At 39.7% G+C, this 27034-nt stretch overlaps 1 protein-coding gene across 2 annotated transcripts in view; it reads right to left on the bottom strand.

Annotated features, from left to right (window-relative positions):
• Window positions 1-6870: 6870 nt before the first annotated feature.
• The window catches only part of RHOBTB1 (Rho related BTB domain containing 1), a 55810-nt gene continuing 35646 nt past the window's right edge, over window positions 6871-27034 (bottom strand). The window contains exons 1-8 of one of the 2 annotated variants that reach the window (XM_013945665.2): window positions 24289-24341; window positions 17831-18016; window positions 15097-16064; window positions 14559-14677; window positions 11936-12086; window positions 10262-10350; window positions 8654-8759; window positions 6871-8122 (exon numbers count right to left, since the gene is read on the bottom strand). In XM_013945665.2, the coding sequence (XP_013801119.1) occupies window positions 7953-8122; window positions 8654-8759; window positions 10262-10350; window positions 11936-12086; window positions 14559-14677; window positions 15097-16064; window positions 17831-17952 (1725 nt within the window). In that variant the 5' untranslated portion in view covers window positions 17953-18016; window positions 24289-24341 and the 3' untranslated portion in view covers window positions 6871-7952. Of the gene's footprint in view, window positions 8123-8653; window positions 8760-10261; window positions 10351-11935; window positions 12087-14558; window positions 14678-15096; window positions 16065-17830; window positions 18017-24288; window positions 24342-27034 lie in introns of those variants that run through there. The other variant, XM_067299778.1, reaches the window with a different exon arrangement.

The raw sequence follows: 27034 nt of genomic DNA, 5'->3' as shown, positions 1-27034 counted from the left end.
TGTGCACCTGAAGTAAAGAGATTAGGGGCAGGTATTGATCAGTTGCATGATCCTGGCAAAACCGTTTCTCTCTGTGCTTCAACTCTTCTGTGAAACAAAGATAATCCTGAGCCAGTATGGTACAGCTCTTGGATAGACATCCAAAAGATGAAAAATGTGACAGAACAGTTATGGACACTTGTGGACAGTGGACAGAGGGCTGGATTGTGCAAGATGGCTTAGTGAATGGGCACTAGTCTCAATAAGTGCAGCTGGTGCAGTAAAGTCACACTCAGGTGCTCCATGTTGTCCTCCAAAAAGCACAGGTGAGTGATCTTGTATGCCTAGTGCTGCCTGGGTTAATTATTAGCATTTACTATTGTAAGAACTGCTGTAAACAGTAGAGCATCATGAGATCTAGCTAGTCCCATGGAGGAAGGCGTTTCCCAAAAATGGCAGGGAAAGACCCATTTTGAATAACTCCATGCAAAGGAGCATGTGGATAGGTGGGAAAAGCCACCCGGCCTTGAATTCTTCCTCACAAATCCTTATGGAGTGAAAAACAACAGCAGTGCTAGGTCTGACCAAGAACCCACCTGTCCCATTACCCTGCCACTGGCAGTAGCCAAAACCTGGTGACTAAAGACACACACAACAGGGTGAACAGTTAGCAGTGCCTCTTTTGAAAACTCCCAGCCTTCAGCTATCTCTTTGACTTAGGAAATTGCTCAGTCGAGCACAGTTTCTATGTATTTATTAACTCCCTATAAACTTCTTATCCATGAACCTTTCCAGACTTCCTGTGAACTTGTGCAAAATCTTGGTGGCCCCAGGTTCACATGGTGAGGAGTTCTGCAGCCTGACTTCTGTCTGGTGTCTGTGTACTGATATGTTTATCCAAGTTCAAGAAAAAGCCAAGTTTTTGAAGCCTGAGGCTAATATGTAGTTCTAACTTGGAAGCTGCCTCCCTGGCCCAAGTCTAACCCTGTGTTAATGGGCTGGGAGGCAGAGGAATCTCACCTTCTTAGGATTTGCTCCTAGGCAAAGGAAAAGCCATGGAGCTAGAAAAGAACATCAATGTCATCAAATGCTGCCCCTGTAGCCGCAGCTAATCATGCAGTGAGTGCCTGCCTCCTCCAGGTGCCTGGTGCATCTGCTCAGCGTACTGCTGCTTACTGCAGGCCACTGCAGCCTTCCTGGAGTCCTACACCAAGCTCAGGTAAAGACCAGCAGCAGCTATTGCAGTGTATGGCAGAGAGGTATAAGCGAAGATTGAAGGTGAATCACTTTATGGCATCCAACAAACTTGTAGCAGCCCTGCCCCAGCAGCCCTGTCCCTTTGGTTTGCTATCAAGAGAGCAATCAGTCCTACTAACAGTTTGGAAAAGAGTCTGCCCAGCAACCCCTGTACTGACCTTCAGTCCCCTCCTAACCTTGAGGCATAGCTGAGAGACCTAAGAAGAAAGGAAGGCAAGTCTTTAATTATCCAATTAGCTTTTGATGCATTCATTTTCATTTCTTACTCCTCTTATTTTCTTAACAAATTAGTTTCTAGCAAACAAAACTTGCTGTGATTAAAGCAAGCAAACAAAAAACCTTGAGCAAATAAAGACAGCGTTAAGCACAGGCATCAGTCTCTACAGCTCATTACCACTGCTATTCATTTTCTATCATTAGTAACCTGAGAAAGAAAAGGAGATGCAGCTGTGGGAAGTGCAGTCCTCCACTGATCACACTGGCCTGCTGCACAAAGCGCATCTCCCTGGCAGGCAGAAATTGCTTCAGCACAGTCTAACTTCACTGCACTTGGCCAGCCAAAACGAAGGGGGACCAAAGCTGCGAGGACCTGCCTCAGCCACCTGATGGATGAGTCTGAGGGAGCTGGGGAAAGCTCTGGGTGCCGCTGGCAGTGTCTGGCAGCTGCAAAATGGAGGCAAATCTTGCTCTCCAAAGATGAACAGCAAAAGAAATTGTTTGACAGAGCACTGTATGAAGGCTTATGGACCAGAGGACTAGTGATGCTAGCTCACACCCTTGCAAGACAACCCAGCTCTTCCCCCTCACTCTGCCTGGGGAGGATTTGCAGAGCTCTCTAGTCCCCAGGGTAGATTCCTTAAAAAATCCTTCTCTTTACACTGCCTGTGAGAAAAGGAGCTGTCATCTAACAGACTTTTATGACATGATGAGATCTGTTAATTTTCTTAAAAACTAACTCCAGGCACTCTAAAATTGAACATGTAGATAATAATCAGCACAGGGATCAACACTGCTTTGCAAGCAGGCCGTAAGCCTAATTGAAGACCCAGGAGAGAAATCTAAGGAACAATCTTTGTAACACATGTAGCACAACTGAATGGCTATACTAGTGACAGTGAGGGGATCACAACTGAACGTCCCATCAGAACAGCTAGCTTATGTCTAAGATGCAGATTTAATCACATACCTTTGAACCACTGATAGAAATTTTTTAACCTATGAGGATAATGTGACCACTCAGCAGTAATACCTGGAATGCCATGTAATTCTTATTCTATAGCCATAACTTAAAGAAAAAAAAAAACCCACAGGGAATAAAGAATACCCCCTTTTTAATGTTACAGGCAAGAACATTTCTTAAGAAATTTCTTCTTGTGAAGTGTCAGTTGGTTGCTTAGCTAAAACTTCAGAAGGGGAATGCATGGGGGAAGGGAGGGAGGAAACAATTCTCCAGCGTGGCTACTCTGACCAGTGGGGAAGACAGCAATGGGCCCAGATCGCTGATTTTATCTAATGGTGAGGGCTGCTTTTTTAAAGCTGTAAAATAAAGTGTTCCCTGATATCTACAGGGAACCTTCCCCCTCCCTCCCCATTTTGCATTTTTAAATGATACCTGAAATGCTGCCATCCATCCTGTCATGCAGATGGTGGTCACTTGCATGTTCTGCAGCTAGGTCTCTGACTTCCTGGGTGCTTTTTGAAAGCTGTTGTTTTTTTTCCCCACCTTGAAATCCCTAAACAGGCTCATTGCTGTCTGTCACAGAGGTTCTTTCTTTCACTTTGTGCTGTCCCAGCAAAGGAGACTGGTATGAGATCCTTCATATGTCAGGCAAGGTCCTTGCTGCTCTGGAATACCCTTCAACATGGGACAAAACTAGATATACTGCCTTCAGCAGGTGGTACTGGACTCCTCTGCAGGCGGAAGCGTAGATTCTGGGGGTGTCGATGCTGTTTGGGAAAGGATGGGAGATGAATCAGCAACACAATATCACGTTTGCGCTGTACCCAGTGGGTGAGGGCAGGCAGGACCTGCACCTGGGCACATCTGCTGCTCCAAGGCACCTGCTGCAGAACTGCACGGGGGGTGTTCTATCTATACAGCCTTCTTACAAATGAAACAGTAAAGCTGAACAATTATAAAGGAACTGTAACATTTCTGTTCTTCCATGCTAACCTCTCTCTCTGAATCACAGCTTAATCGTCTCAGTTTGACTTCCTCCGGAGTTGAGATACATTAGCGTAAACATTCTTGCATCTTCTGATGTTCAAATTTTCTTCTTAGCCTCCTGCAGCCTTGATCCAAAAGCTTTTCAGACTTCTACCAGAAATTAAGATTTCTACGTAAGCAGCAGTGAGGGATTTAGTTTGCATATATAAATATACAATAGTATCGCTATTGTGCCTCCTAGCACAAAGTGATCCTGTGACATGAGTTATATGCTCTTAGCTGAAAGCAAAGGCATAGGTTAGATGACAATGAATTATCCTATCGTAGCACCTGCAGGATGGAGATTACTGCTGCTAATGGATGGTCTTATCCTGCATGTGGTACACGCAACAAACTTCTATTAGCAGATCTGGAACACAGGCAAGCGATAACGCTTCAATTCATTAGCTGGCACCTCAAAGCCCAAAGGCAGTGGTGGTGGTGGCAGCAGTGGCAGGGGGTCTCATCCCTTTTAACAGGAATTTTGCCTTCAGGACAAATGGACTCATGCAAATGCTGCTAAATCATTTTAATGGACTAAGAGGATTGAGGTGTGGCAGGCAGTCACCTTAAGCATACACTTCACTGAATGGTACCTACCTTAGACTCTGACAGAAAGGAAATAAATGCTGGCCTATCCAGTAACAGAAATATGAGGACTGATCTAGAAAAGGAGAGAGAATAAGGACAAAAGCTGTGGTTTATCTGACAAAGTCTGCAAATCACTTCTGGTCCGTTAAAAATTACAGCCCAATAAAAACCTGAAATATATTATCAACCTTGAGCTTAAGCACCAAAATAAATCTAACTTAGTATATTATATCTTTACCTCTACCTTTGTTATAGGAGAAGGAAGATTTGGCCCTCTGAGTGGGATTTCCAAGATGCCTTCTGCTGGTTTCCCAGGGCCTGTTACTGAAACATGGAAAAAACCCTCATTTTATAAGTCAAACATTTCTAGGAATAATAGTTCTGTGCTTGAGAGATATCTGTGGGTAAGTTGCTGAAGAATCAAGGTGATAAAGTGCAGTGCTCTCCTTCTCTTACCTTCTCTGGTACAATCATGTTTTCAGTGCTCAGAAGGGATGTCCAGATTACTCTCTTCTATTACGTAACCCTTTTTAATGTATACATGTATTTAATACTGTCTAGCTTTACTTTACGTACCTTTAGGCATGATGTGACTAAAAGACTGACTACGAGACCATGATGAGTAGGCCTCCAGTGAATGCAATTAGTGAGTTGTGGCTGAAGTCAGGGTGATCCTCTGTCTTGCTCACAAACACTTCTATTTCTGCTACCACTGAGAAAGCAGCAGAATTGCTAGTGATTTCAGTGGCTTTGGCCTGCTATTTGTGAGTGGGGAGAAAAAAAAGTTGTGGGATGCAGTTTTTCTGAGATGGACTTGCTCTCAGAAGTACTTCTGTCTTAAAGAACAACTAGGAAAATCCTGTTTTTAAGAAATAAGCTGGGTGAGACTCCCCAGAAAAAGAAAATAAAGGACAAGCAAGTTTCTCTAAATGGTCATAATATTTAAAGAAGATTTCCCCAAAGAGTAAAACTTCTGTTTTGCTCCTTGTACACTGCTGTTTTTATCACAATCAGATGGAGAGACATTTTTTGTCTCCACTTTTTGCACTGAGCCCATTACTTCACTTCTAATTGCAAATTCAATGGAATAAAATCTTGCTTCCAAAAATAAATCAGTGAGATACGTAACATGCTCATAAATTAGCACTTTAGAAAAAAGTACATTGTGTGCTGAACACGCTCGCTTTCGATGTCCTTGGCATTGCCTAAGAGCTGTAAAAAAAGAAAAAATCACAAACAAGGCATTCTTTCCACTACATCTTCCACTAACTTTCTAGCTTTGTCAATTTAACAACCTACATTCAGGGATGTAGTTGTTGCAAATCCACTAATAGGTAAACAGGAATTCTGTATAATGGTTGACACAACTATGGCAGTGGGAAAGCAAGAAAAACACTATCTGCAGAAAGTTTAGAGCATACTGAAAAACTAGCAGAATTCATGCTGTTTACTTGCATTTTTCCTCCCCATGTCTGTCATGATTAATTAGTTTCATGTCCTGTGGGTAATATCATGGTAATTAAATATTAGAAACCATGGGGAAAAGTGACAAGATTTTTTTCTATGCAGTTCAATGGTAAGTGACAAGTGCCCACCTTTTCCCATCCCAATCATATACAAACACTATAGAATTTTCTTGTGATGTTCCCAAGCACAAATCCTAATAAGCCATGCATTTGAGTTCAGTAAATTCAATGGATGATACCATAAACTGCTGAGAAACAGCACTAGAAAGGGAGGTTACTAATGCAGAATGTAGGGAGCTTCTTCAAAGAACTGGGAGACACTTTGTAACTAAACAGTTTTATTGACTTTTTTTTTTCCCAAAATAAAAAACACAAAATAACCACCAAGATTAAAGGCCATAGACAGCATTAACCAAATGAACCAGCCACTTGGTTATAGTAGCTGATAACTAGTACAACTGGATATTATTGCATATACCTCAGTTTCATTTATATATCCTTTACAGTTTGGCAAGATTACAATCATACAGTAGCTTTGGTTGTGTAAAACCTAGTAGCAATACTTATTTAAAATGTGACTGTTAAACGTTTTATGACAACAGATATTAATTCCATCTTAGTCTTGACATGCCTTCTCTCATTCTTTCTTCCCCTCCGCAATTTGCATTATCACTGACCCAGAATTAAGGAGACTGTATTTGCAACCATTGTTTATAGCCCTTCTTTATCACCATGTGGTGATTAGTCTTATAGAGGAAGGAATCTTCCACTAGCTTTCCTTACAGAAAGCTGTAGAGCAGCATTTCTCTTCCCATGCTGGGCAACTTCTACCACCCTGTGGTAGCACCTGCCAAGAATTAGCTCTGTTCAGAACTCAAATATGTAGAGGTTTATATGGCTTTCAGCCTTACAGGGACCTGTGCCTGACCTACAGTACTGGGGTTTGACTGTACTGCCTTGCCTTTGAATACAGGAGAGAAAGCAAACACAAACAAACTGCTGTTCACATTGGTGTGCTGAGCTGCCAGCACAAAACAGTATTAACAAACCTAATACACAACACTACCTTTTGTTAAAGAATTGTGCCTGAGACACTGTACAGGATTGCATGTGTATGTTCTACAGTATATTTATTTCCTTTTTGGTCTTTTAAAAACTCTCTCATCCTTATGTATTCTATTGTAACACTGCAACGTTAGAGCAATGGTTGATAAAAAGTCATAAACACACACAATACTGGAAAACACTGGAGGCTTTTTTTTCTTGCACCACTTATGCAGAACTCTTCCTTTACCCCCCACAGTTCGCCCCAGCTGGGAATATCTTCCAGAGCGAATACACAATCCGCTTAAACATAATCTAACATCTATCTGGGAGAAGCTACAAAACAATTTGGATCAAACTGAAGGGATCTGGTATGTGAAGATCCTTCTCCATTTACAAAAAGCTACAACACTAAATAGATCCTACCTGATTTTGCAGCCCTTTCATTTGCTTCCAGTGAAGCACAAAGGAATTCTGCATGAGGAACGGCTGCATGGTTAAGATCCCAACAGAACAAGGTAACTGCCATGCAGTAATTCAAATACAGGCAGTGTAACTGCTTTTTATATTCAGGTCCATACCTGTATAAGGATATAAATTAATAAGCCCTTCTAAATGATTTTAGAATTATCCTCTTTAATCTAGACATTTAAGACCTCTGAATACTTAGAATCACTAGATTTCACATGGCCCACATAGTCGTAATTATTTGCACTTAGATGGCAAATATTAGAAATACATTTGCCTGCAGTTGAACAGGTAATTATATTGCCTATTATCCAGGTGAACAAAGATCAAGCACTCTGTATCTTGCAGTTATTGGATCTTATTATTACCCTTTACTTTAGAAAGGAGAAATAACCATCTAATTCTATTATGAGTTCACAGTACTTAGTTTAAAAAAAAAAAAAAACTTATACTAGGCAACTAGATTTTTTCCTAAGATGACTTTTTATGGGATATTCTAAAGGGTGGTCTCTTGTGACTGAGGATTCTCTATTTCATCGTACTCGCATAGGAAAAATAGTTAAAATCTAATTACAAAGCTGCTACATGGTTATTTTGTGGTCTGTAAAATAAAATGAAATCCAGAATTTTATTTAAACAAAATACACCAGACAGTATAAAAATATTTCCCAATTGGAGTTTGAAACATTAATGCTAGATTTTTTTTGTATAAAAAGAAATGTAATAATGGTAGACATTTATCTGCTTACTAGCCAAAAATATACACATATGACTTCAAGGAGCTGTTCCAGGCTCACTTTAAGCGAGCTTGTGCTTTTGACCATAGCAATAATAAATGCACACATGTGGAACTAAGTGCCTGAAAACCTGAACTACATCTTATTTCTAACAATAAGACTAATTTCTGAGGCTGGCTACAGATTTCCACCTGTTTGCTTTGCTCAGGCAACTACAGCAGAGGAATTCCAGAAGCACCACTTCCGCTTCGAATGGTGTTTATTCAGTGCAATGTCTTCCTTTTCTCTTTCTTTTTTAACTCGCTGGTAGTGATCTTCTTCCTTTAAGTACCACACAGGTGGCCAGCGATGCCTCTCGAAGTATTCTTGATTATCTGATTAAAAAGAAACAAGCAAAAGCCCCCAAACAAACCAGTAAGATACATAAATCCCAGAACTATCTTGATTGTCTACAGAAAGCTATGCAAGATCTTTCTCCACCACAGCTAATCATTTATCCTGTCCCTGGCTCAGTTCGCTTCTCGGGGATTCCTCCGGTTTCCTGCTCCACCTTACTCGAGCAGCGGAAAGACTTTGAAAGCAGCAGTATCCAAGAAGCCTCAGGCCACCACAGAAGGATACAAAAAGCAAGCCCTTGACAGAGTGTGTTTTTCAGTACAGAGCCTGAAAACAGCTCTGTTGCTTTTATCATCACTGAAACAGGTAGAGAACATAATGCTTGCCCAGGAATCAGGCTAATGACTTGGGCTTTTCTTTACAGATTGGAAGAATGCTACACAGGACAGGAAGAGCAGAGGTTCAGTCACGCAGCAGCCTGAGCTCATCTTGGTGTTCGTGCTCAATGAACTGGCTGGGGAGAAAGAAGTGGAAATCTTACAAAAACTGGGGAGCAAAGTTGCCCATACCTGAAGATTTAGCTTTGATTTCCTTGCGGAATTTGGAGCAAACGCTGTTGTAATTGGTGCAGATGTAGTGCAAGCACCAAGCTGCCAGCTGGTTAGCATTGTGGAACTGCAAAGAAAAACAAGTAGCTTATTCCATTTCCTGAAGTTACCCATTTTGCAGCCCCAATTTAAAGCTAGAGCAGTCCCTAAGGGATTCTGTCTGGCAGTGTTCTCCCAAGCACACAGAGGAGCTTCTGAAGCTCAGAAGTGGCCTCTGGATGCCCTAGACCTTGTTAGTCTCCTTTTTGCACAAGTCTGTCAGCGCATCCAGTGGCCCAAAAGGCTCAAGAATAGGTGCCTAGTGTGCACAGCATCTGGCAAACTGCATTCAGTCCCACACAAGACCTGAACCTGAGGCGGGTGGGACCTGAATTTTCTGATATGTTTGTAGTGGTTATACACCCTCTCAGTTACTACAAACCCTACTCTGAAGTACCTCTCTGGAAGACTACGCTCACTGACAGAATTAAAGTATTGCTGAAAGCTCAATACAAGACCTTCTGCAAGTTTCTGATGGTCGTAAGGAAACACAGCTATAATGTAAGTCAGATTTGTAGAGCACGTGTATCTGTTTTGGCATTCTGATTGTCTGCTGTGATCTTCTCAGGTTATAAACATGTCATTCTGTAGTACGTACAGAACACAGAGGATATCCTAACAGAATTTGAACATGTTACTTCTGTCTCCAACCAAAGAAAAAACCCTTTATAAATTCAAAATTAAGTAAAACGAGCTGCCTTTTCTTGGAAGAGGTTCAGTCCTGCTTTTATAACAGCATTATAGGTATTGCACAGAGAGGCACTTGAAAGTAGCTGAAGGAAATCTTGCATGGTGGCCACTTGTGCTGTATTTCAGTGTTGCTTAAACTCTAGACTTCAAGACAAGCTGGAGCCAGCTTCTTCATTAGTGTGAAATCAAGAATAATTCAATTTATAAAATATTTTGTCTTGTACTGCTGTACTTGGGAGACTGCTGTAGCACTCCTTTTGGGGGGGGGGGGGAAAAAAAGAGAGATGTGCAGTTTAACTGTGAGCTCCCTCTTTTCATGGTTTCTGGGACTCCAGCAGATGTTTGAGACAATGTCTTTGATCATAAAGTAGTAGGATTTACACTCGCTCTAACTATCAGAGGACTGGCTCTAAGTCTAAGAATATCAAAAATTTTGCCCTTGCAATACAGGTCTAAGAATATCTACAAGAATTTAATGGAGAAGAACCCAAGAATCAGTTACCATTACAAAGCTGAAAAGGTTTCTTACATTATATTTCATTTTAAAACATAGCCATGAGAATTTAGAGCTTGGAAGAGCCACAATCAAGACAAATTAAAATACGTAGTTGAAAGACAACCCCTCTCCCCTAGCTTCTTTAGACAGAGGTTTTTATCTTTCACCTAATGTAGACAAGGTGAATCTCCTTTGCAAAAGAAGATAAAACAACTAAGTTTTATTGTCAGTCACTGTCAGAACAGAAGACTTCAAGCCACTTAGATGCAATGCTCAAAACCATTAAAGCACTGAAAAAGAAATGCAGATGGCCAGAATATCTTTAAAAAACAGTCCACACTGACCTGGGCCAATTCCAAATAGGATAATACTTCTCCATCTATTGCAATGCCGCTCATGGAGGCTTTTGTTAGCTCTTGTACTGCGTGCTGTTCTGTTAGAGGAGAAAACTAATCACTCGCATGGGAAATAGTCACATGTCAAGGTCAGACCATCTACCAGTAATATGCATTCAATGAACAAGGCACCAAAGAAGCTACGTTCTCCCTCCCTCTGGTGCAGATTCACCCAGATAGTCTGAGCAACTTCAGATTGGGGGAAAGCAGAGGAAGTCAAATTCTGGCCTTTATAGTTATGGTTCGAGATTCTCCATCACTGGCACAAACTGTCTTACTCCAATGGAGCTGGAACAGCTGAGATGAGGCTCTGCTCCCTTGCCTCATTCTGGACAATTTACACACAATTCCTATCTCTGTCTTAGAGAAAGCAAGCCTGCAATTAATAACCACTCACAGAAGGACAAAGTCTGGCAACCACCAGTCTCTTTCTGGCAGAATGGATGGCTGTAATATTCACTACAAATTACAGATATGGACCACTTGTCTCCTTTGGATAATACAAAATCAATAGACAAGTTTTTAGGCAACAGTGCACTTGCCACTGTGTTGGGGATTTATTAACGAGTATGCGTATGACACTGAAATAGAAAAGTTTGCTTCAGGCCCTTTCAGCTCAGTTGTTCCTAGGAATCCCTGATGAAGGCTCTGATCAGCTCCCCACAAAAGTCACTTCCTGCATGTTCAAGAGTTTCCTTAACCCCTTCCTAGAAGTATAAACATCTTAGGGGTTGGAGTGGTTGCTGGGAAAAGTTGCCAGCTGACTTGATCCTGCTGGGTCCACCTGTTGGCAGTAGCCTTTGGATTCAAAAATATTTCATCAAAAATAAATGAAGTGAAATATTCGTAATAGTAAATGTATGTTTATGCTGCAGCTACTGAAAAGAACAATCATATAAGGCTCCCAAAACATGGTTATAAAATCAGGCAATAAAAGACTTGGTCTGCCAGAACCAGTGAAGATAAGCTACATAGTCCTGATGCACTACTGAAGGAGAGCTAGGATTTGCTATGTGATTAAAATTTGCCTGAATTTTGTCCCATGATTATGTGCAACTTTGCTTTGTCTGTGTCTCTGTGTCAACTGTGTTTTGGCCTTGGCCATCTCCTCAAAACAATTTTTCTTCCTGAGATGAGGGTCGAATCCCCATGTATATACCAATTCTTGTCTGGGCAGTGAACAGAGATCCACACAACATTTCTACAAACAGAAAATCAGATCAGTTTTGAATTGGCTCAATTACTCTCTCTGAACAGAAATGTATAATGGATCACTTCATTCATTATATAATGGAAAGCCTGGGATCCATCCTGTTTTGAGGTAAATTAGTAACAGAATGGACATTACAAACCACAGACAATGCTAAAGAGAAGATGTATTCTTTCTGTTTTTAAAGCACAGAACACTTCAATGTGCTGAGCTGGTTTAGCCCAAGACTAAGAAAGGCAAGAGAAAGGCAAATACATTTTTTCAAGTGAAAATATCAACTTGTATTACAATTTGCCTTGCAGAAGGAAAACATTTATTTTCCTTGACATGTAAAAAACCCTATGCTCAAGACCATTAAGACATGTTTCAGCCATTGCAGAAGACATGCATTGGATAAGGCCACAAATCCTTACCTGCTAGTGCAACCAGGTGAGGAAGGCAAAACCTATTTGCCAATGCAATTAACTCAAGCGTGTCCAGTTCCTGACTGGAGGACAATTGTTTGGTATACAGGTAATCCAAAACTGCTTGCATGGAAGTCATGTTTATGTTGGGAAGAACTACCTGGAAAAGATATTAAAAAGAAAAAGTCTGTAGTAATTGAGCATTTCTCATATAGTGCTCATATTTCACTTCTGCCACTTTGCTGGACTTTCTCTTTTTCTCACCAAGTTATTTTAGAAATGAAGACATTTCTCAAAAAAAAAAAAAAAAGAATTCCCATTCAAATTTTCAAATTCAAGAAGCTGCCAAGAGATAACTTCCAGAGTCAGATCCTTTGCTGAAACAGGCAACTCTACCAAGTTAATGTAAATGGACTTACACCCAGCAGTGAATCTGTTCAACACTTTCTAGCCTGCAAACGGACAGCTTTGTGGGACATGTAAAAGCCACAGAGTATTTCCCATGCCAAACCACCCTTGGTTTGAGTCCAGCCCTCGGTAGAAGTCTTGAGGAATGCAAGTTATCTGCTCCTGTTGAGGGATATTCTGGGGATTTTGAGAATAACAGAAACCAAAGGATAACTAAAAACCAACTTCACTCTATTTAAAAATAAAAAAAATTGCCCAAGTCAACGATGGCTGGGATGGGACTGAGAACTGAAGAAATGACGCAAAGAAAATGTAAATCTCACACCTCACTTTTTCTGCCACACACATGTAATTACTATAACCACTGTGTAATGAAACTACCAAGACTTTGGGACAAAGGTTATCTTATTTCTCACCAGCACAAACCTAACTCCATTTCACTGCAGGGAAGGTAGAAGAAGAAGGAGGAGAATTAAAAAGCTCATTCTAACCTATCACCACAGCATCTCAGCTACCGTTTGCACAGGTGATCACACTCTCCTCCGAGGAACAGGGTAAAATTGGTTCTTGTGGCGCTCTAGCTTGCGGCAGGAAAGTTGGCTTCCAGTACCCAAGCTAGCTGTTCCCAGTACTCAGCGGTTCCTAACGTACACCCTTATAACTCAAGAGTTGCTGGCACTGAAGAATTGCGCTGTGGTATTTTGAAGAACTTGCAGTAAGGAAATTGGCACAGCAAAAACAAAACAAAACAAAAACAAAGAAAACCACTCACAAAATTATGAAGAGGAATTATATGAACATGCAAATTAATCTGACTGCCTGGGAGCAGTCAGCAGGTATCTCCAGCTAGAAGGGGGCTAATCGTCGTTCTCATGTAGTTGGTAGTTAGCTTGGGGAGGTTGTGAATTTTTCTTTCAGCTCTGCCTGGATAATTGCAATTCAAACCCAGATCTCATAGTGCTAAAGCACAAACCTCTAATGCATATCAGACACTGTGGGAAACAGCTCAGTTCTCCAAGTAAGAAGGGCTAGTTGTAAAATTCATTAATTATTAATATATTTTTGTTAATGGAGGGAACTGTAAGTATTCAGTAAATAAGTTTACAAAATGTTGTGTCCCACATAAAGAAATAGTAGTAAGTAAAAAGTTGATGGTCAGTCCAAGGAAACACATTAAATTCATTTCTGCCTGAATTTTTAAACTTCTAAATTCATTACTGAATGTTTTAAACTCTAGAAAATGGCAGCTAGATATTTTAAATTGCAAAAATGAGCTAAGACTGTTAAGTTTATCATCAAAAAAAAGGCTGGCAGAAAATGAATGTATATTCTTCATTGCCAAATGTTGCTTACTACAATCAAACTATGTATTTTTAATGAACCACTTGCTGAACATGCCTCTGGGGAAGGAATTATGTTTACAGCTGTATTAGAAAAAACAGGAAAAATTTAAGTAGAAAACAATCTTCCAGAATATTAAATACAAAAAACTGAGCTCTTCATATGAGTAAGACCCATTACTACCAAAAGGAACAAGAAAATCAAAGCAAAAAAGCAAACTCTGGATATGGGTAAGATATAGGAAAAAAATACTAGCAGCAGAATGTTTAGAATTTGAAAAAGAGATTCTGAAGACACCTGAAAATACAAAGCTTCTGCTGCAAACTCTTAACTCAAAGCACTGAGATCTTTACACTGTGCCTTATACCTGCCTTACGCAAGGGGACAAACTGATGCACTTGAGAATCTGTGCTTGGTTTTCTACTCGTGTACTGGAAAGCCAGCTCCATTTTCTAGTCTAACACTCCATGTTCTTTAGCTTTTTTTTCCCCCCCCTTTAATACTTTCATCCACTCCCCCTGCCCCAAACATTCTCATTGTAATGGTTCTGATTGTACAGTATATATTCACACAACTTTAAACTTATTTTAAAGAAATTCACAACCTCAGTTTTTCAGTTATTTAATTTTTTGAAGGATTTCAGTTTTTAAAACCCTGCTCTGTCATTGGAAGCAAGACCTCTCATGCCTTGCAGAAAATACACTATCCTCCTAGGCATCCTAAATTTAGTGCCCTAAGAAGAAAAGTATCCCAGGTCTTCAAGGGAAGAATAAAAAAACATTCCAGGAGTTATTGCAAACCTTCAAATAGCTACAGAACGATGCCTCTGTCTCCCCAAATCCATCAGACATTATGAGCAAAATGGACAAAAATGAACAAATACCTCGCTGTTCGAGCTTTCAATAAATGATCCTCCAAACATAGCAGACATCCATTCACAGCTACAGATCAGTAGTGGCTTGTGGGCATTTATGATTCCATCATCCAATTTAAATGTCACATCTGCCATGAAAACAAAGAAACAAGCATGGCTGCAAATCTAGGTATAAAGTGAAACTGTGTCTCAAGAATGTACTTTTCATTTGCACTTTCTTAAGCAAGGACTTGTTTCACTTTTTTTTCCCCCACAGATAACTCTAGGGTTTTACATTGGTAAATGAAAAGCAAACTTAAAAGGCCCACTTAAAAGGGAGATACTGGATTTTCAACACTTTGGAAAATTAGATCACTTATTTAAAAGCTTCTGTATAGGTTTTGAGAAATTAAACTCTAGACTCCTAGCTTGAAAAAGTTTGGGTTTATCTCTCCTCTCACAAGAGTGTAAGCACAGTGTAAGAACAGTTTTTCAAGTTCATGAAGAGACAGTAACGTGAATAAAAGGATAATTAGGAATTTTCCAGTAAAAGTGTATATTTACTCACCCGAAAATGTCCCTTTGCAAAGGCACTCTTTTATCCGATTAGCTTTTCTGACATGAAATGCTTTAGTAATCTCTTGATTCATGAAGGCTTCTTTATTCATAATATTTTCCACCATCATTCGCAAATCAAATACTTCCAAGATTTCAGCAATCTGAGCTAATCTTGTGAGATCTTTTTCATTTTCATCCAGTTGCCCCGTGTATAAAAACTGCAAAACAGTTTTAAAAGGTCCAGCCTGCACAGATGAATCCATTCTTACCACAGTTACAAGACACGTCCTATTTGAGACAGGGTTCACTTGCATTTCCTTATGCACACTAACAAACCCTTTACCCCAGGATGAAAGCGATCTTGCTGCAGAATTAGTTTCACCAGCTTCACGTTCTAGCATGTTTAGAGAGTCAGCACTTTCTGGTGTTGGAAGCTTGACATCAGCAGATTTTAAGGATATCTCATCACTGTCATCATTTGTCTCAAGATGACATGTCAGAGCATCCCTATTTGTACTTTCTTTATTACACTTTGCTTCATCCAAGTCTGGACTTTCCTCACATTCCATTAAGAAAAGGTCATAAAACTTGGAGGAGGAGGTAGCTAGGTAAATCTTGTGAGCAAAAATGTAGTTCTGCTCCTGGAGAACAAACATAACGTCTGCACACAGTGGGCTCTCCAGTAAATATCCAGCTTCGTTCATGCTCGGTACGGGACACTCCGGAATTTTGATAACGGGAGGAGGTGCTTTTGGAGGTAGGAATGGAGCTTGAAGTAGAGGTTTTTGGACCTTCTTCAAATGCGATTTCCAGAATTGCAGATGTCTTCTGGAGATCAGGGCAGCTCTAATTGCATTGTCAAAAACATCTTTAATTCCAAACTGGTCAAATACACTGGTTTCATAATACGGTATCCCAAGCTCCTTGGCAACCTCTCTGCCTCTTTCTGGTGGCAAAATATCTCCTCTTTTTATAGGCCTAGGGTTAAATAAAAAACAAACCCCCTTACACACAATGATCGTCACAAAGTTACTCCAAAAAGCACAGAATTCAACAAAACATTTCAGCACCAATTCCTGAGATAAACATCATTCAAATGAATATGAAATACAAAATTAAGCTCAAAGAGCCCTCTGGATATCTACAACCCCTATAACCAGGGGGTTTTAGAATAGTATATAGTTGTAATTGTTTAAGCTTGGCGGTGTCTTTGTAATGTAACTATGTTACTAAAGATAGGTAGAAATCATTTCCACAAAATGAGCAAACCTTCTCCCTGTGAAAGGGAAACTGACAGTAAGCAAAGTTGATAGGATGCTTGAGAACTCTCATTATTAAAAAAATCTCCTAAAATTCCTTTTTACTGAGATACTGTATCAGTATCTTTGTTTGTATCCACCCTTTAAACTCAAGTGGGCACTCTCATACCAGAGAAATGCCACAAATATAGCTAAATATGAAATGAGAAATATTTTTAAGCTTATGCTTTTTAAAGAAAATAATAGCAGCCTATGACTAAAACTGTAACTGAAAACCACTTGGAGACGGGCCCATCTTGGCTGCAGAAGCATTATGTGGGAACTTGTGAACTTCCAGAGCAGCTCTAGCACAGGATGTGGGGTAGAAAAGCCAGAAAAAAATCTGGGCTGGGATCCAGCTTCCAGACAAAAGTCCGTCTCGCCAGAAGGCATGACCCCAACAGTGCGTTCGGTGAGCGGACCGTATTGGGCAGACGCAAGCTGGCCCAGACTTAACACGCTCCCGACAGCAGCTTGCTTTTGTTGCCAGCTAACAATCGTTTCAGGTGGCAGAAGTCTGCACTAGACATGCGGAGTTCAAACGTTACGAATGGTGAGATCTGAACATTTCCGAGTTTTAAAAAACCCATTTTCTTTTAAAGAATCAACCAGAAAATCCACCCCACCCACACAAAGAAGAAATCTGTTTAATAAATTAACAAACCTATGAAAATATATTGCAAAGTCAAGAATTTGAAAGCAAGGCAATGCAAACTTTTCTAAGAGCCTACGAAATATTAATTAAACTCCTTTATGGATATGTGTTACAGTAAAGTTTTTAATTACAAGATCATGGATATTATTCCTATGAATCTGGCCTCATTCAATGCACAAATTTACATAAAAGAAAGAAGCTAGAAGTAAGCAGGTAACTACAGAACGGTTTTGCCCAAATGCGTGAATGTTAGTCTTCTGAATCTGGGGAAAAAAAATTTTTCCAGAATAACCTGGAACGTCTTTCTTTTAACCTCAGAACCTTAAAAATTTAATTTACAACCACTTGACTTTCTGTTATGATGTAGGATTATGTTTACAAAAGAAAACTCAATTGAGAATTAAAAAAAAAAAAAAAGCCATAGTAGAATCTGTCAGTCTAAAACAGTACCTGGCAGTAGTGACATGGTAAGACATGATACACATGTTCTGATAGAGAAAAACACATATGCAAATGTCTAGTAATTATTATTATTTATATATTATACTTGTGTCCTAGCATCCAATCAACTTCAGACCTCCAGTGTGCAAAAACATCATTCAAAATATACAGTAAGAAACTGCATGTATTAAAGAACTAACCACAAACAGACAACAAAATGAAAAGGAAGAAAGCACAAATATTCTCATTTTATAAAATAGGATACCAGGCAGTATCATTTCTCTTTGAAAAGTACTGTACATGATTAACAAGGTGAAAATTTTTAATTCCTATTTTTGTTTAAACTTTACCTTGCCAAAGGCCGTCTGGCTCTGTTAACAGCTTCAAGATCAGCGTAACGGAGATCTAGTTGGCAGCCCACCAGAATGACAGGGGTACGAGGACAGAAGTGCTTGATTTCTTGATACCACATTGTTTTCACATGATTCAGGGAATTAGGATTAGCAATTGAAAAGCACAGAACAACTACATCAGACCTAGAAAGGTAACACGAAGATAAAAATTAAAAACCAACAGCCACGCTTTCCACTGCAGCTTCACCTATTTTCATCACTCCAGCTTGAAACTATTCCACTTTATGCTTTGAAAAATGCACTGAAACCCACATGTCAGAACACGTTATTCGTGCAAAGGTTTGATAGAAGCTACACGTTTCACCATGAAAGCATGGGAGCACAAAGCCACATACCTAGGGAGCACCACCGAAGAATGGTCTCCTTGCCGAAGGATGATCTCTATGTGTATAAACAGATCACTAGGAAAAGAGTCAGGGCTTGCCATTCTTCACTTTTACTCCACAGTTATCCAGAGGCTGTTACTGTTCACAAAATAATTCTGCTGACTGGACACCTAAATTCCAATTCGAGGATCATTGGCACTTGGGAATTAGAACAAACTACGCAAAACTTCAGCCACACAGGCAGACACAGAAAACTTCTGAACTTGTAATGGAGAAATACCTTTAGTGCACCCTTTCAGATACTAAGGCAGTCTCCTGCGCAATGTACGTTGCACAGCAATGCTGCCAACGTCTCTAATAACTAACTTGTTTAAATGGCAAATTACTGCAGAATTTACAGCAGTGACCACTTTTACAATATAAGCCAAAATAAACATCATAATAAAAATAAGGGCAGTGAAGTGTAGCATAGGACAGTCACTTATAATCACGGTAAGTATGACAGTATTTGCAAGCTTTTTAAAGGTTTTAAGAAAAGAAAAAGTACTTTGCCAAATAGAACTGCTTTGCAAAGTATAAGTATGGGGATTAAGGTTGGCAGTACAGCTACCAAACCACCACCTAACTCCGTCAAAGCTAGCACCCTAGGGCAGAGAAATGCTTCAGTATTTGCCTCAGGCATTCCTAACTTGGGCCAATTCCACTGTTTATAAAGTAGGATGGAATATTACAAAGGAGTTTTCAAGCTCTTGAGTTCTTCCAATGAATGCTGGAAAAATTAGACTTGTAAAAACAACCTCAACAACATACCTCTCTCATGGAAAAAAGCAAAGTTGAATTGAAACTTAAGAAAACTTGAGGGGAAGGGACGTTTTGGGGGCAAGCTATTCCTACAGAATTGTCAGCAGAATAAGTTCAGAAATACCATGTCCATCTCACTTCTATTACTCTTTAACTTAGCACAAATGTATTGTGTCTGCAGTTTGGGTAACGAATAGAGCAAGAGCAGTGAATCTTAACATTTGCCTTTTAAATAATGAAATATCTCCTCTGTACTGCTGCTTTCTACACTTCACTGAGGACACAGATCCATCTAAGCAAGACTGTTTCTAAAGATAGCTACATGCAATACAGGTATTGCTGTGAGCCTGAACTTAATGCAAGAGAAATGCTCCTGCTCCAAGTTTGTAGCTTACATAAACTGCAACACATCCATCATATCTAGAGACAAAGCCTTTTTAAATCGGAAAAAGTTACCTGCTAAATGGAGAGGTTAAGTAGCCAAAGCACTGGTCTGATATATACCTGAGGCAGGCATTCTTTAAATTCAAACCTTCTTTACTCAAGGTCGCGTGAGAGTAAAATCTAGACCGCGGTGACATTTGCTTAGCTCCCAGAAAGGAGAAATCAATGTAGAGCTATGATGGAAAATCTGAGTTCCTTGTACTCTAATCAGGACAATTGTTCTTTAGTTCAAGATCCTCAGAACTGCCAGAAAGGCAAATGTTGGCTGTCTGGCAGGCCCTACCTCTAACTAAGCATCTTAGAGAGACGGACTGTCCTGTGCCCTTCAGAAATTAATACTTAAGCCAGGGGAGTAATTGCAGTCACGAGTATCCAACCCTCCTGACTCCACAAACCAGGAGACATCACATCTCTCAGAAAACCAAAAGGAAACGGAGCTCCAGCGGGAGTTTGCAGGCAGGAGACGACAACGGCTTCCCCATGGCTCTATTGCTGGAGCCGCTGGGCTGGCCCCACACCTGGGCTCCAGTGATGAGGCCGCGCTGACTTGTTTCCTCGGCCTGCCTAGGCCCAGCCCGAGCTGCTGCAAGGCGGCCCTGCGGCCAGGAGTGCGGCACAGCCCTTGCTAAGAGTCTCATGTCAGCTTACGCTACCAAGCTGCATGTGGTTCTTGAGCAGCTCATCACATTTGACCGTCACTGTGACCATAAAACAGCTGTGGGGAGGCTGGTTTCTTTACCTATAATTCATAACACGTGTGGCATTGCACTAACAGAAAATTTCCATCTTACTGTCTTCCAAATGAAGGGAAAAACAGAATTAAGAGGAATAAAATATGTAATTTGCATATTATTTATCCTATGTTAAAACCTGGATTCCCCTATAAACAAAGATCCTCAGAGATCTGTACTGGACAAGGAGAAATAAATTGTTCTGTATTATAAACAGGGTGAATGGGAAATCACTGGGTAGCTACAGAGTTCACACCTGGAACCAGTATCAGAGCTGGGTTTGTTTCATTTAAGTCATAAGCATGATTTGCACTGCTAGTACAAACTGGAGACAGTAAATTGTGAGGAAGATTAACTGTCCACAGAGGACCATCAACATTTGGGAAGAACAGTACTTTGTAAACTTTAATTAAATACATGCATTTCCTTTTAATGTCAAAGGCACATTTACAACTTACCAACCCCCAAATACAAAGTTTGTTTGACTTTTGTTCTTAAAAGCCAGAACCTGCCAGGTTAAAATAATGCATTAATATCTCTCAAACATAAAAAAAAAAATCACCAATGTTATTTTTATATTCCCAGGGAATGTAAAAGGAGAGGATTTAAAAAATCTAATTTAGTGTCATTTTTATGTGTTTTAGTTACTTGGACAATGAGAAAGGATGAATCAATTTAACTTCTGCTTTCTTCTTTCCCTCTGCAGCAGTATATTAACAAAAACAAGCTGCTTTTTTTGAAAACATATTTCATAACCATTTCCCAGTAAAATTCAGGAGTGATTCACAGAAACATTTCTATAGACTTGAATACTGAAGACTGCTTTACAACTTCTTCTCCAGCATTTTCTTCCTGGAGTAGCATTCAGTTAAGGTGGGCAACAGGCAAGACATCCTGTCCACACACCTTTGTCAAATACTAGTAAAAGCCCACAATTACACTTACTACACATACTGATACTCAATATTGAAATACCACATGAAGCAAATATAAATATTAGCAAAAGCTCAGCAAATATAAACAGTAGCTTGGATATTCACCACAGTGTCTTGTAGATTCAGTAGTACAAGTTGGAAATGTGTTAGAGGTTTATTCTTGCTTCTGCTTTTCATAGGCTTACCAGAAGAAACAATGAATCATCTACTCCATGCTTTCGAACATCTGAACATACTTAAGTATTACAAAACTCGTAATTTCTGACTTGCTCCTGTGTGTGACCAACTATCACTACACACAGTGGAAAGCTCTGCATCATCAATGCACAAAAACAGGTTTCTTTCTACTCATTGGGGCTCTAAACAGGGCAGAACACAATGTAGCCGTGTAGGATGTGGCAGGTGGAAAACGGGAACAGATTCTCTCAGTTTCAGGCAGAAAGCAGCTACCACTTACATGTTTGTCACCTCCTGGCTGACTGACCAGGACCCTGCACTTGAGCTACAGATTAAAGTGTCCCTCACCCCCAACCCTCCTTCCTCCAGTTCTCTTTGTTTTAAATATTCCCAATAAATTGCAAGATCCACCTTTTCTCCCAGACTTCTGACAGTGCTTAGTATTAGTGTTTTGGGCACAGAAAGGTCTATTCAGCCTGAGCTCTATTTCCTGTTTTTGCACTTCTTAGGTGATGGGAAGCCACTGGATTTTATTTATTCATTTATTTACTTTAACTGTGTCACCAGGTAACTCAAGTCCAGCATAAGAGCATTTCAAATGCTCTCCGTGGAGTTGCAGAAATAGTTTTTAATGCATGCATTAATGCAAACATGCATGTCTGAAATCAGCCCAGCTTGGACTCAACACAGTTATGGACAACCCATAGGAGGCTTCTGTAGGCAAAGAACATGTGTCACAAACATTCTGAGATACAAGACGTCTACAAACATAGGTATTACCTTAATGCATTCAGTGATACATGCCCAAATCTGGATAAGCAAAACTTCTGATGGGAACTACCACCACTTTTTAGACTTCAGAATTGAAAAGAAACCCTCCAAAGAACCGAATCTCTGGCAGGGATCAGCACATGGTGTGTTGCCATCCTGTGAGCCTCTAGCGTGCAAGCTGTGAACTGTATCAGATGTACAGAGCACAGTCCAAGTTGCTGCAGAAGAGCACGCAATGTTGCACAGACAGAGCTGAGACAACGTGAACTCGGGCTCCAGCAGTACTCACGCTACAGGTAACCACTTGGAAGCTACTGTGCAATCACTACAGTCACAAACTCCCGAGGGGGGGCAGTATTACCAACTCTGTGACATGGCTTTCTCAGGGAGCTGTCACAAGCAGCAAGGAAATTAATACTTTCTAAACAGAGCCATTTATTAAAACAGAGCCCTCCACTGGTTTGGGGCTGAGATTTTAAAAGACTCATTTGCTTCCATGCTATACGCGTTTCAGACCTGGTGTAATAAGCTGCATTAGAGATATACCCATACACCATATTGCTGATCCCTCTTCCAATAAAGATCTGAGCTGCAAATGACTCTCCAACATGCATTCATCTTCCCTTATATACTCATTTTAGACAGACATTCAAGGGAACAGCAATATTAAATGACATCTCATATCTTCTATGGCAACTGTGTTTACCATTTGACTGTCTCACAGTCTGAATCTAGAGTTATAAACTTTAGTGACAGCTGCAGATAACCTAACGTGGGTTTGTCTCGTTAAAGAAAGAGGCTGCCTTCTGAAACGTACACACCACGTTACCGAGGAAGGAGTGTTCCCTCTGCTTCATAATCTACAAGATAATGGGAAAAACTGCTGCATGAAAGAATCGCTCATCATGTGTACAGGGTAACACTTGCCATATAGTCAAGGAATAATACTGTTATGTTCACAGAGGGGAAGAGAATAAAGCTGTGAGAACACCGAACTGAAAGAGGAGATGTCTCTGGTCTGGAAATCAATGCAGAGAGTGGGAGGGAGGGAAAGGAGGAAGACTGAACTCTATAGCCATGCTCTCTTCTCGTCTTTCCAGAGGACAAGTGAAAAGTACATATTTTATTTTTAGAGAGCTTAAACAAGACCCAGGAGTCAAATCCTACAGCATGAGTTTAAGGGTAGACAAACTGTATTTTGGTTGACTACGAATCTGTTGCACATGTTTATTTAAATCAAACTTTAAGAATAGACAGGGGGGAAAGAGGGGGGAAAAAAAAAAAAATCAGGAAATTTCTTCTATTAGAGTCTTTATTTTTTTCCTATTTCTAGATTTCAGCTTTCTCTAAGAAGAAGCAGGGTTGAAATAAGATAGTCTATTCTTAGCACTTCATAGAGCAAACAATTTGCTACAGGTTCATCCAAACTGTTAGACTACCTGGATTTTATCAGAACAGCTAATTCTGAGATAGGTATTTATCAATAAAAAGGTATTTTCCCTTTGTTTCTTCTGCCCTCAATTTTTTTTCCCCACACTTCCCATAATTTTCCTGTGGGGTTCCTCAGAGCTGCACACAGCTGAACTTATCCTATTTGAGACAGAATTTGACAAGAACCGTCTCTAGGGTTCACCTGCACAGGTCTTCAACCATCCGAAAGGAACAATAGTGTAGCGCAGCCTGAGTGCATATACCAGCTCTACGAAGCTCCCGAACACAGTAGGCTCAGGCAATAAAAGACCATCTAAGAATTAAAACCAGAATCTCATTTATAGCAGAACAAAAACTTGCTATGTCTCCACACCAATCCGTGTACATTTTGAAGAGAGATGTTCACTCAATTATACAACATTTTTCATGCATGCATCTCACAGAGCTGGAGAAAAACAAAAAACCAAAAAAACCAACAACTTGTGCAGATAGCTATAAGCAAGGCTGATAACATGTTTTAAGTGGACTCAGTTTTTAGTAAATGCGGTTGCAGCCATCACATGAAATGAGAAGAAATTCGTAAGTGACTGGTGAGCATAACAAAATGACCTGAATACACAGGACTTATGTGCACACACTCATAACAGATGAGAGATCAGGAAAACTAAAATGCAGGGGGTGCCTGGCATGGGAGGAACTGAAGGTATCCAGGTAAGGCAGGGCAAGACCATGCAGTGCCCTGGATGTGAGCAGGAGAATCAATTAGTTCTATACTTTACCGACAGCAGTGAAGCTTCTTAAGTACTGGTGTAATGTGCGAAACTCAAAATGCCCTGAAATATATTCAGATTTTGTGGTGAGTAGCACGCAGATCTATTTCCAAAATTTTTGCAACTTCACTGTTAGTAGGAAACAACAGCAATAAAAAGAAGATAAAGCTACCTTTAAGAAAACTGCATATTTCAAGGCTGTTCTTCAAAGTGGAAAGAATTTTCCCATATATTCCTTACAAACAATACATCATTCTTAAATGTAAGCATTTTAAAATCTCTTCTGTTTCCTTTGAAGTACCCATGGGAGCATGTACAGAGAATGACAAAAAAAAATGTTTTGGTATCACAAAGAATGATTAAAATACTTCATCTTCCATTGCAGAAACCTGTAAGAGCTCTTACCGTACAAATGCCTAACCAGCAATAGGACTAAAAAGAATGGCAAACAATATAACATGGGGAAAACAATTTTATTTTTAACTTAAAGGACTGCTGACACAATCTTGGAATTTGGTTCATTTTATAAGAAGTAAATTTATCCATAACTCTGGTTCAGCATTTACATATGAAAAATACCATTTTAGAGCTAAATAGAACTTTGCAGCTGAAATAAGCTGCCTGTGAGCTACCCCAGCATGATTCTGGACCAGCCTACATTCAGTTAAACTCTCTTTGGAATCAGGTATGTTTGCACTATTCATATCCACAATGTCATGCTAATACATCTGTTCTCCCCCCCACAGGAGCAGAGACCTTGACTGCTGCATTCCTTACGTAGGAACAAAAATTCTATGACAAATACAATTCTAGAGATAGGTATTTGAGGCTGGTAGACACTGAAATATTCTGCACATCACACGCAAAAAGTCAGTGTTTGTAGAAAGGTAGGACACAAAGCCCAAACACCAAATCAAAGGAGAAAGATGAAAACAAAACGATAGCCAGCAAGAGAAGGCACAGGAAAAACTGGAATATCTCTGATCAACCAAGGCAAACACCAAAACTCACAATATCATGAAAACAACTGATAAGGATTTCTCTAAGAATGTTTTTGTAAGATATATCTCAGCAGACTGCCAGCTCCAGAAAAAGGTAAAATAATAAAAAAACCCTCACAAAATAATGGACAAATCACAAACAGGGAAAAATGAGCTTTTCAAGTCTGTTTCCTGTCATTGTAAGTAGGCAGCTTACAGCTGAGAATAACTGTATGCTATCTCTCTAAACAGAATCGAGCAACTTTAATCAAAGATACTGGAGAAGAATAATAGAACAGATGAATCCTTTCTTCTCTCCCACACCCATCCTCTAAAAAATACCAGGAACTAATGTTCCATCATAAAAAGATACTGAGTTTAAAGGAGATAAGAGATTTACATAAAACATCATTTGAAGCAACAGTATTTAAAAGAAAAAAATATCTTAAGGTAGAGGATAGATGTGAGGATGGAAAACAAAAAAGAAGATCCAAAGTTAGGCCCTAAATTTCAGTAAAAGCATGATTCCCCATAAGTGCCAAAGCAATACACAGATAGGAAGCCAGGGACAAGACAAAGAGAGAGGAAAGAAATCTAGACAAGAAGGAAGAATGATGGGGTCAGCTTTGCATCCAATGTGAGAGTGACTTCTGAAGTCGGGGAAGACATGAAAACAGAATATTAATAGAAGCTAGATGCATTCTGGGGAGAAAATGAGGACTTTCATGTTCTTTTGCCTTTCTTGCACTATCACCAAAACCAGCCTATTATTTGTTACTTTAAAAAAAAAAAAACCTGTTGTCAAGAAATTTCACCTGGTAAGTTGGTGTCAAAAAGTTATTGATAAGTGAACTCACTTTAAAGCAGTTATGTCCGTTTTGTGCAGAACAGTTTCCCCTATTCTGACATACACATGAAGAAATCCAAACAGATTCCGAGAGCTGGGGGAATAGAAAGCAGCTCAAAAAAATCTACCTAGTGCCTATCCACAAAGAAATAATTCACTATGATGAAGATTCCTATGGAAGGTCAACTCCCAGGTTTAGCATTTCCAAAAGATTTTGGTCCCCCCTCCCCACCAGTGACTTATGAGAGCAAGGAAAAATAGAAAATTATGCAATATAGCAAGTAACTTTTGATATATACTTTTTCATTCCAATCAAGGAAGGCTTTGAGCACTGCAGGTTTCTTGCTACTCTAGATACACTACATATATGTCAAGTTGATCCTCAGAGCCTACTAACATTCATTTAGCACATAACTTTAAGGAAGGAAGGATTCCTAACAATGATTCCAAAGCAACCACTTTCTACTTACAACAAGATATGGAACCACGGTGGGATGCAGAAAAGACAAGTAGTAGGTTAATTTGAGTGGTTTAAGAATATAAGGTGCATACTTTCCCATTGACTGAGTGAAAAAGCCTCCAATGTTAATGTAAATATTAAAAGAAGATAAATGTGCATACACACACCATAACAGGAAAAAATTCATTGAGGATGCTATATTTCTGTGAATCTCTCTGCTTATTCTGTAGTCTTTCTTGAGGCTGACCTGAGTCAAACTCAGAAAATATTTCTTATCAATTATCAAAAATGTTCTTTACAGAAGTTCTCCAGGATTTCTTGATGAAGAACCTGAATAGCCTACAAATCACTGTAAAGTAGATGGAAAGAGTCACCAATTTTGGTTTTGAACACAATTTGAAGATAGTACGTATCATTTTCTCGTGGCAGCAAAACATAGCAAAAGGAAGCAGGCAAGGTGAAGAGACA

The sequence above is a fragment of the Apteryx mantelli genome, chromosome 7 (assembly GCF_036417845.1).
Source record: "Apteryx mantelli isolate bAptMan1 chromosome 7, bAptMan1.hap1, whole genome shotgun sequence".
NCBI lineage: Eukaryota > Metazoa > Chordata > Aves > Apterygiformes > Apterygidae > Apteryx > Apteryx mantelli.
This window is presented reverse-complemented; position numbering and strand designations above follow the sequence as displayed.